The 10,420-nt window shown below is 59.9% G+C and overlaps 1 protein-coding gene across 1 annotated transcript; it reads right to left on the bottom strand.

Annotated features, from left to right (window-relative positions):
• Positions 1-3,500: 3,500 nt before the first annotated feature.
• CABP2 (calcium binding protein 2) lies at positions 3,501-8,567 on the bottom strand. The gene is made up of 6 exons (XM_047823340.1): positions 8,381-8,567; positions 6,106-6,136; positions 5,067-5,201; positions 4,575-4,684; positions 4,314-4,461; positions 3,501-3,715 (listed from the first exon to the last, which is right to left on the bottom strand). Exons 1-6 carry the CDS (start codon positions 8,543-8,545, stop codon positions 3,690-3,692), a joined length of 615 nt encoding a protein of 204 aa, XP_047679296.1. The 5' UTR covers positions 8,546-8,567; the 3' UTR covers positions 3,501-3,689.
• Positions 8,568-10,420: the final 1,853 nt, after the last annotated feature.

The raw sequence follows: 10,420 nt of genomic DNA, 5'->3' as shown, positions 1-10,420 counted from the left end.
AAAAATTTAAAAAGTATTGGATTATAACTTGTATAAAATAAATATCTATGAGCCCTTACTGACATGTATTTCTATCTCTATTTCTATCTCTGTCTCATCTATCTCTATATCTATGTCTAATGGTTGAATAAATAAAGGGAGAGAAGAGACAAATCTATATAGAGGAATTCCAAGTAATTTATGTAGAGACTCTGTCCTTAATGAGGTGGACTGTAACCCCTCACCCCTTAAGTGTGGGCTATGCAGAGTAACTTTCTTCCAGAGAGTGTAGTACATAATGGGAGAAAGAAAAAGTAATTTTGTAGTATAGAAACCTGACAAACACTACCTCAAGCCAGGTGATCAAGGTCAACATCAACAGTGAAGTCATGTTGATGCTATGTACCCTTGATATGATGGGATGAGAAGGGCACTTTACCTCTGTGGTCTTCCTCCTACAAACCCATAACCCCGGACTAATCATGAGGGGAACATCAGACAAATCCCAACTTAGGGACTTTCTATAAGATACCTGACCAGTGTTCCTTAAAACTGTCAAGATCAGAAAAATGAAACAACACAAGGGAAGCCTGGGAAACTATCACAACCAAGAGGAGTTTGAGGAGGCATGATGCCTAATGTTATGTGGTGTCCAGGGTGGCATTCTGGACAGCAAAAGGATAGTCAGGGGGAAAATTATGAAATCTGCATAGAATATAGACTTTAGTTAATAATTACGTGTCAGTGTTTATTAATTGCAACAAATGGACCATTCTAACATAAGATATTAATAGAGCATGATGGTTAATTTTAAGTGCCAACACGCCTGGGTCACAAATGCCCAGATGTTTGGCTAAATGTGACTTTGGGTGTGACTGTGAGGGTGTTTCTGGATGCAATTAACATCCACTGAATTGGAGGACTGAGTAAAGCAGATGGCCCTTCCCATGATGGGTGGGTGGGCCTTATCCGATCAGTTGAAGACCCAAATGGAGCACCAAGGCTGAGTAAGAGGGAACTTGGCCTGCTTGAGGGTCGAGGCAGGACATCTGTCTTCGAAACTTTGCTGGTCCTCAGTCCTTGAGGCTCAGGCTGGAACTGAAACACCAGTTCCCCTGGCTCTCCACCTTGCTGACTGTCAACCTTGGGACTGCTCAGCACCTATAATCACCTGAGCCAATTCCTTACAATAAATAGCTACACACACACACACACACACACACACACACACACACACACATACACACACACGTCTTCTATTGGTTCTGTTCTCTGGAGAACCTTGCCCAAGCTGGCTGTGGTGGATTGTATACAGGAACTCCCTGTGGTATCTTCAAGATACTTCTGTAAGCCTAGAACTGTTCTAAATAAGTGGATGTAATATCTTGATGTGGGTGATGGTTCCCTGAGTGCACACACATATAAAAATTCATTGAGCTGTACATGTAAGGTTTATACACCTCATTGAATTCTATAGTCAGCAGTCAAACTATTTAAAGTGGACTTAATTGGGGTGCCTGGGTGGCTCAGTCGGCTGAGCGTCTGACTCTTGATTTCGGCTGAGGTCCTGATCCCCCGGGTCGTGGGATGGAGCCCTGAGTCTGGTTCCATGCTGAGTGTGAAGCCTGCTTGGGATTCTCTCTCCCTCTCCCTTTGCCCCTTTCTCCCACTCACTCTCTCTTAAAAAAAAAAAAAAAGAAAGAAAAAAATCAATAAAATGGACTCAATGTAAGTCTGAGTTTACAGTTTCTTTTGGAAACCCAGAAGATCTCGTAGCTCCGGCCTGCTCCAGCTGGCCACAGCCTACGGGGTTTGGGGGCAGGTGCCCCCACTAAGCGGAGAAGGGGCTCTTGGCTCAGGACAGTCTCTGCCCGCTCACTGTTTCTTCCCGGCCCTGGGCCCTGCTCCAGTGGTTACTCTGTTGGGACTTTCTGGGCCAGCAGCTTTTTGGGGGTAGGAAGGCGCATAGGAGATTTGGAGGAGCTGTGGGCACTTTGGGGGGCCAGCAGATACACGGCGGCCAATTATCACCATCCCATCGCCATCCCCTCCCCCTCCCCCCCGCCCCAACCACAGAGCCTGCCAGGCCGGGAGCCCGCGGGCCACGTCCGTCACCACCCCCAGCCCCTGCAGAGGGGACGGACGATGCCGTTTGTGACAGCAGGTGGAGGGTGGTGGCAGGGAGGGGGGTGGGCCCGAGCCCCCAGGGAAGCTCTGGGGCTGGGGTGGCTCCTTCTCATCCCCAGGCCTGCCAGACTGGCAGGAGAGATCCCCTAATTGAGAATTAGGGATTAATTGGGATCTGCCGGGCGAGTGGTGCTGAGGCCGCTGCAGCCAGCCCCGGCACCTCGGCGTCCAGGCTCTGGGCTGGGCAGGGCGCGGGTGGCCCCCTGCCCTCTCCGTCCCAAAGCCATCTTGTCGGCAGCAGCGATGGTGACGACCAGGCGGGGGCGCTGTAAGCTCCCTCCCCTTCTCGACCAGAAGGTCAGGGCTCCCTCCCGGCAGGTGGGAACAGCCGCGGGTCAGGCAGTGCTCTGCGAGGCAAACCTTTGCTGCAGTTAGCGGAGGCCAGGGCCCGGCTCCACGGTGACTCGAGGCACCGGCTTGTTGGGGCTGTGATTTTAGAGTCCCGGAGCCTGGCTGTAAGTCCCACCTCGGCTTCGTCCTAACTGTGTGTGATTCTATGCCAGCCCTCATCCTCCCAGAGCCTTCTGGTGCCTGGCGGCTGGATTAATCTGGGGGCGATGGGGGCGGGGGGGGGGTGTCACGGCCAGTTCCTGAACAGAAGTGGGGCAAAACTTTCTTTTAGAAAGAATAATCGGGCAGCACGTGCTGCATGGACTGGGCCGGGAGAGACGGCGGTGGGGCCGTGTGACCGCTAGCAAGGTTGCTTAGACTCAGCGTCTTGGTTTCCTCCATGGGGCTCTAAGGACCACAGCAGCGCTGGAGCGAGGGGACGTGTCGTTTGGGTCCCCCCTGGAAGCAGACGCTGAGGTGAAGTCAGGAATGCAAGAGAGAGAGGGCGAGGAAGCGGGCTTGAGCAGGAGAGCCTCTGAGCGGACGCCGACCTGACCCCTGCCGTGCTCAGGCGTTTGAGGCGGGAACCCCAAAGCTGATGTGTATCCGAAGGGGCCCGTCCGTCACTCACTCCTCCCAGCTGACCTTCCAGCTCTTTCTCCCTCCCAGAGTACGTGGCCTGGGAAAAGCCCTCACTCCCTTGTGCTACCCTCTGTTGTAACCCCGGCCCTGACGGGAGCCCTTTTGCGGGATGAGGGGCCAGTGCACATCCCAGCCCTGGGAGAAGCAGGTGGCATTTACTCATCTAGGGACGTTTCCTGATACTGGCTCTGGGAGGGGCCCAGAATCCAGAAAGGGCCCCTGCCCACCTGGAGTTCACGGTCGAGGGATCTTATAACTTTTGGGGGGCCAAACACTGGGTCCTCCAGGGTAAACGAATGAGAAGCAGAAGCCATCCCCTCAGGCTCCAAGACACTTTACTCTCAGAGAGACAGGGACGGGCAGTGGGGCTTGGTGGGGAAGCGGGGGTGAGGGTGAGGGCGGGACAGGGTGTTGCCCACAGGCAGGGTAGGGAGGCGGTCGGTGGGGGGGGGGGGGAGGGTCAACTGGGAGCAGAGGGTTTCCGGGCACACGCTGGCAGGCAGTGGCTGTGGTCCCAAGTCCCGTCTCCTGCCTCCAGCTTCGGTGCAGACTCAGCGAGACATCATTCGCACAAACTCTGCCAGGACAAAGCCAAGGTTGCGGGTCTGCAGTCTGGACCCCAGTAGGGGTGAGACCAATATATTGGCCTTGAGGTGGGAGGAGGCGTGGTCCAGGGCAGAGCCCACAAGGGAGTCTTCTGGATCTGGGGAATGGGCCCTCAGGCGAAGAAGAGGGGCTTTGCTTTATGGACAAAACGAAACGAAACGAAACAGAGAAACAGCAGCAACGACAAGACCCCCAAATCTCTTAACTGAACCTGTTTTCCTTTTTGCTTTGGCTGCTAGGAAGCTCAGGAATAACTCTGGGAGAATTTCTACATACTGATTTTCCTTGGCTTCCTGTCATTATTTAACCCTTATTTTCCCCCTGGGGCAACGCGGCTTAGAGGAAGAACGAGGTTCTGGTCAACCCGCCTGGCTTCCCATCTCGGCCACATCCACATCTTTGGCCAAGCACTCCCGCCTCCCTAAGAGCTGACTGTCTTGTCCTGCTCCCGGGGAGAGGGCACAGAGTGCCTAGCGCACGGCGCCGATGCCCCTTTGGTCATTCCCTTGAGCTCTTAAAAACCTCCGGGGGTTGTGCTGGCGCTAAGCGCGGAGGGCAGTGGGCGGTACCTTCAAAGTCCACCAGGCCGTCCCCGTTGAGGTCAATGTCGTGGAGGACCTCGTCCACCTCCCGCTGGCTGAGGCGCTCCCCCAGCAGGGCCTTGAGGGCTGCCCGCAGCTCACCCAAGCTGATGCGGCCATCCCCGTTGGTGTCGAACTGTGGCGGCGTGGGTCGAGGCGTTGAGTCCCCGGCCAAACCGCGCATTCACTCAGCCCTCCGTCACGGCAGACCCGAAGCCCCTGCCCTCCCTCCAGCCCCAGGGGCCGCACCTCCCGAAAGGCATCTCGAAGCTCCCTGACGCCGATCATGTCTGCCGTCTCCGCCAGCAGCTTGGGGCCCATCAGCTCAACGAAGTCCTCAAAGTCCACCTTCCCGCCACCTGGGGGCCGTACCCGTCAGGGACCCCAGGCAACCAGAGACCCCTGCCCGGCCCCGGCCCTCCCTTGCCCTCCTCTCCTGGCCCGTGTCCCTCTCCCCTGCCCCACTAAATGGGTCCTTCCCTCTCGCGGGGCCCCGTAGGCTGGATCATCTGCTCAGTTTCCTCATCTAAAAAGTGGGGATAACGGTCCTTGCCCCCCCCCCACCTTGTAGGGCGATGGGGAGATTCTTCAGAGGCAGAGCAAGCGCCTTGAGAATGACCAGGGTCCCCGGCTCTGGGGGCCAACCTGTGGAGGCATCTCTCTTCCCTGGGCCGCCCAGCTGCTCAAGCCATGGCCATGGCCCCCGGAGAACTGGGCTTGGGGCAGGTCTGAGGCACATACTGATTTGCTGTGAAATCTCGATGAGTTCCATCTCAGTGGGCATGTAGCCCAGGGTCCGCATGCAGGCGCCCAGCTCCCGGTAGCCGATGTAGCCGTCACGGTCTCGGTCAAACTCCTGGAAGGCGATCTGCAGCTCTGCCGGGCAGGGCGGGGTCAGTCCTTCCCACTCGTCCCCCCGGACCCCAGCCTGGACCAGCACACCCTTCCTTCGTCCTTTGGTCGAATCATTTCCTCCTTGTAAACATCAGTTTCTCTTTGCTGTCTCAGGGCCTTTGCATGTGCTAGTTCTTTAATTCGTTCTTCCAACAAATATTTAAGGAGCATCTACTATGTGCCAAGCTCTGCTCTAGATAGTGGGGATAAGGCAGGCAGGCAGGCAGGAAGGAAGGAAGGAAGGAAGGAGGAAGGAAGGAAGGAAGGAGGAAGGAAGGAAGGGAGGAAGGAAGGAGGAAGGAAGGAACGAAGGAAGGAAGGAAGGAACGAAGGAAGGAAGGAAGGAAAAGAAAGGAAACAATCCCTAACCTCATGGAGCTCATGGAGCTCACATTCTGGAACACTCTTCCCTCTTCTGGTCTTCGGGTCACCTGCCCAAGAAAGTCTTCCGTCTAAATTCAGTCCCCTCCAGCCCATTTGTTCATTTCTTTGCCAGCGCTTAGCATCGTTTGTACTTGTTGACTCATTGACATCTGCCCCCCCCCCCCGAGGACATGGGCTGTATCTGTCTAGTTTGCCACACTCCCTGTGCCCAGCACAGGGCCAGGCACGCAGTAGGCACCCAGGAGGCGTTTGCTCCATGAACAAACACAAAAGGGAAGTGAGACCCACCTGGCGAATGAGACCTGGGGACCGACGGCTGGGGGCTCTGTCAACCCCTCCCCGTTCGGTCTCGTCCCCATCTCTCTGTGATCTCCTGCAGCCCTTCTCTTGCCCCTGGTTCCTTCCTGGTGGAGACCACCGAGGCCCCACCCAGTGTCCCCACCCTGTGCGCTCCACCCTTTGTCCACCCCTCTGGAGACTAGTCTTTTCCAAAACGCTTTACCTTCGATCTCCTCTGGCCGCAGCTCCCGGTCCTGGAGGGGGGGTGGCGCACAGAGAAGTTAAGAATCCCCTGGACCACCCTGACACCTGCACCCCTTCCTCTTGTTCTTTGGGGCTCCCCACTCAGCACCCCCAACATGCACGGGCAGGGCCTGGGTCATCTGACACTGCTCAGGGCTGGTGGCTGCCGCCGGTTCCCGCCCGCTGGCCTGGGCATCTTGGGCCGCCCCTTCCCTGCCCCCTGCCCAGACCTCTGCCCACCTCCTGCCCCTCCCCTTGCAGAGGTCACAGAGCTCCATTTGCCAGAGGTGGATCTGGGGTCGGGTAGAGCCTCAGACGTGGCCCTGGGGACCTCCGTGTGTCTCTCTCGTTCTCTCTCTCGGAGGCCCTGCCACCTCCCTGCCCACCCCCTGGGTGGCTGTCTCCTAGGTTCTCTGTTCCCTCTCCTCTCTCTTTCCTGGTGGGTCTCCTTGGGTCTCCCCGCTGTTTGATCCCCTTGATGTTTCCTCCACTCTTCTCTGTCCCACCCCCTGGATCTGTGTGCCTTTGCTCCAAAGACCCCACTCAAGGAGAGGCAGAGAGGAGGCAAAGGCAGGGGCTTGCCATACATACGAGCTGGGTGGCCGCGATGCTGGGCCGCAGGAAGATGCAGGCGGGCCCCACCAGGCTGCTGAGCACCGAGTAACCCTGGATGCCCGGCCCAGGGTCCCCCTGCTCCTCGGGGCCGGGGCCGGGGCCGGGGCCGGGGCTGTGGTGGGAGCGCCCTGGGGGGGAGCTGGGCCACTGCCAGCGCTCCTGCGGCAGAGCCAGCTATGAGCTGGGGCGGCGGCCCCTCCACCCTCATTCACCAGCCTCTCCCGTCTTTGGAACCGGGCACAGGAGAGTGGGGGCCTTCACCCATCAATACTCTAGGCCGGAAGGGTCCACCCCCTTACCGTTCAACTGGGCAAACCGAGGCCCCCGAAAAGGCAAGGGACGGGACCAAGGTTGCTCAGAAAGCCGGTGGCAGAATGGGACCTTCAGCTCCAGCTCTGTACCTCCTGTCTCTGACTGGCAGAGAGCAGGAAGAGCGGCCGGCACAGGGCAGCTGGATGGGCACCCGGGGGGCCTAATGAGCTTGGCGGGAAGGCCCGGGGGTCCGTGGGAGCCAGGACCGCAAGGGGCCGGAGTCTGGGGCCTTCCCCCGGGGACATCTTGATTGGTCTAGGGTGGTGGGAACCACCCCCTCCACCCGCCTGCCCTGCTCTACCTCTAACCCCAGCCCGGCCCTCACACAGGACTCTGCCCACCCCACCTGACCCTTCCAGGCTCCAGCCCAGCCTCCTGGCCTTGGCTTCTCCCCCTTAGCCGTCCTACCTTAGGCCCCCGATGTCGAGGCCGTTTGGCACAGTTTCCCATGGGCTCCTGAACCATGCCAGGCCTGGAGTCCTGGGGGCGGCCCAGGGCTGGGCCTCAGCGGATGCTGTGGGCTCCTGTCTGCCCCCAGCTGTCCCCAGTGAGAGCCTGGGAGCATTGCAGGGGATTTTCCTAGGGTTTCGCGGGGAAGATTGGGAGCGGGTGGGCAGGCGGGGAGCCCTGGGCCCGGGGGCTTGGGTCCTAATCCAGGATTATCTCTGAGCATCCCTGCTGGTGAGGGGGGCCACTCAGGAGTCAAGGCCCCCTGGAAGGCACAGCCTCCCTGCGCTCACTCTGAGGGTCTTCTGGGCACCTCCTCTCCAGCACTTTCTCCCCCAACCCCTACCCCTAATCTCCCCCAATTAGGAGAGACTTAATGTCTTCAGAAGCAGGGCCCGGACACGGGAGGAGGAAACCAGGTGCCCAGGGTGCCAGGGCGGGCTGGGGCACCTCTCCCCTCAGAATGGTGGTATGAACTCAGCAGGCCCTGCCCCTACCGCCTGTCCTGAGAGGAGGCCGTCTTGGCCCGGTCCAGAAAGCTCCTGACCCTCCGGGCCAGGGCCCTTGCTCTCACCTTAGAGCCCCTGGCCAGCCTGCCCGCCCTCGGCACCTCTGCCTGGCCCAGCCCCCCGACCCTGTACTCAGGTGACGAGCGGAAGGGAGACAGCTCTGGGTGCTGTGGGCTGGACGCGGGCTTCGGTGAGGGCAGAGGTGGGGAGAGACGCCAGCCTCCGTCCTGGGCAGCTGACTGAACCTGCCTCCCACCTGCACGTCCCGGGGCTCCTCCCTGAGTTCTCCCCTGGGTCTGTCCTACAGGGTCCCGGCTGCGGCGGGGGATCCCCGCGTCTCCCTCTGATGCCCCACACCCCTGTCCCCTTTACCTGCCCGTAGGCTGCCTGCACCCGGGCCTCCAGTTCCTTGAGGAGTGCCCGCCGCCTGTTGGCTGCTGGGCTGGCAGGGGCCCGGCTGGGCCCTGGGGTGCCCTCAGAGGGGCTGGGGTCCCCCGCGGGGAGACTGCCATCTGCCTGGCCCTGGGGAAGGGCCATGGAGACCAGGGCTGGGCGCCTCCTCTTCCCACTCTGGTCGCCCCGTTCCTGCGGGAGGGTGGCTGAGTGGGCAGCTGTGGGTGCGGTCCCCACAGGCTCCCGGGTACTTTCCCCTGTCCCTCTCTCCACAGGCTGGTAGGGCTCTCCCCGTGCTGCTCACCCAAGTCCTAGCCTCCCCCAACCCACCGGTCTCCAGCCCCATGCTGGCCACGGGCTACCTTGCAGAGCCCTGGTCACCTGGTCACCTGGCCTTTCTGGCTTATGGTCTCCCCCCCGGCCCCCCGCCATTTGGGTCTTGCTCGCTGCCCCTCTCTGCCCATCTCTCTGCGTCTCTCTTACCCACGGCCCCTTGCCACCCCCCTGCACTCTGCTGACATTTGCCCTGCTGTCTCTGGGGGTCTCTCTGGCCTCTCATACCCATCTCTGTCACTCCCTCCCTCTGCTCCGTTGGTCCATCTGTCTGTCTGTCTGTCCATCCTTGCTCTTCCTATTTTCCCTGCCCACACCTCCCCCCCCCAGGATGACTCCTGGATTCTGGAAAGACAGCGCCCCCCCCCCCACCATCCTGGCCCCAGACGTCCCCCCTTCTCCCTACCCAGAGCCCCAGAGCAGCTCTGAGCTTCCCCACCTCCTGCCAGCACCTCTCACCTACCTTCTGCTGACCTCCGGCCTCTCGTTTGTCAGGGAGAAATGTGGGGCTGGGCCAGGCAGCCCCCACTGGCCTCTTGTGCCCCCCTGTTCCGTCCCCAGCCCTCTGACTGCCCAGCTGTGTGCGCTTCTCCACCCGGAATGAGGTCAGTTGTCCTGCCCCGGCCCCGCTCCAGGCCCCTCATGATTTATTCACCTGCCCCCCGCACCAGCCTTTGTCTGAGGGAAACGGATCCCTCCAGACACCTGCCACCTGAGCCGGTGGCTCTGGCCTCCCTCAGCCACACGAATGGCCACCCATTCGTGCATTCCTTTTGCGCACATCTGAGGCTGGGACCGAGCCTCAGGCCAGCTGCTGGGGCTACACAGACAGACCATGTCTGTCCCGAAGGCCCTGCTCTCAGGCACCTCTGACTCAGGAAAGGGCCCCAGACAGTCTAAGTACTCGGGAGCACTGGCCCAGGCATCAGGGGGGCTTCATGGAGGAGAAGGGAGGACGGGGCCTCCCTTTTAGGCATTGCCCACCTATGTTTAACCCATGCTCAGCCCTGGGTGAGTGCTGGGACCCTGGCGGGGATCAGCTGTGAATGTGGAGGGTTTCGGGTGCTGGAATCCAACGGAGTATGTTAGGCGGAGGCCCTCAGGCGGGGAGGCAGGGCTCATACCCCCAGGCGGAGGCCCTCAGAGGGGAGGCAGCGGTCAGTGCCCCTGGAGGAGGTATGATGGCAAGAGGCCGGAGAAAGTTCCAGACGGGTGGCATCTTCAACAAGTGTTTGTGGAACACCTGCTATATGGCTTCCTGGGTGTTGGGGACCAGTCCCTGCCTCCTGGAACCTTCCAGCTGGCGGGAGATACACATTCAGCAGACCCAGAATGACTCTGGAGGAGAAGAGGCTGGCAAGAAGGAGGAAGATGGGGACCTTGCTGTGACTGGGGGGCTGAGGAAGTGGCGTGTGAGCCAAGACCAGAGAGACGATGGGGGTGACCGCCTGAAGGGAGGGGTGGCCAGCAGGCAGAGGGGACGGCCCCCCCGCGGCCCTGAGCGGAGCTGAGGGCCTGGGGAGTGGTCAGCGTTCAGAGGTGAGTGGACACCAGCCAGATCGTCCAGGGTGGGAAGGGCTCCTTGTGAGGGTCCGAGCTGACCACTTGAAGGTTCAGCCTCCAGCCGCCTCCAGCCCTCTGCACTTGGGGCCTCCCCTCCTGGAGGCCAGGGGAGTACTACATCCC

The sequence above is a fragment of the Prionailurus viverrinus genome, chromosome D1 (assembly GCF_022837055.1).
Source record: "Prionailurus viverrinus isolate Anna chromosome D1, UM_Priviv_1.0, whole genome shotgun sequence".
NCBI lineage: Eukaryota > Metazoa > Chordata > Mammalia > Carnivora > Felidae > Prionailurus > Prionailurus viverrinus.
The sequence above is the reverse complement of the archived record's forward strand: the minus strand, read 5'-3'. Positions and strand labels throughout refer to the sequence as shown.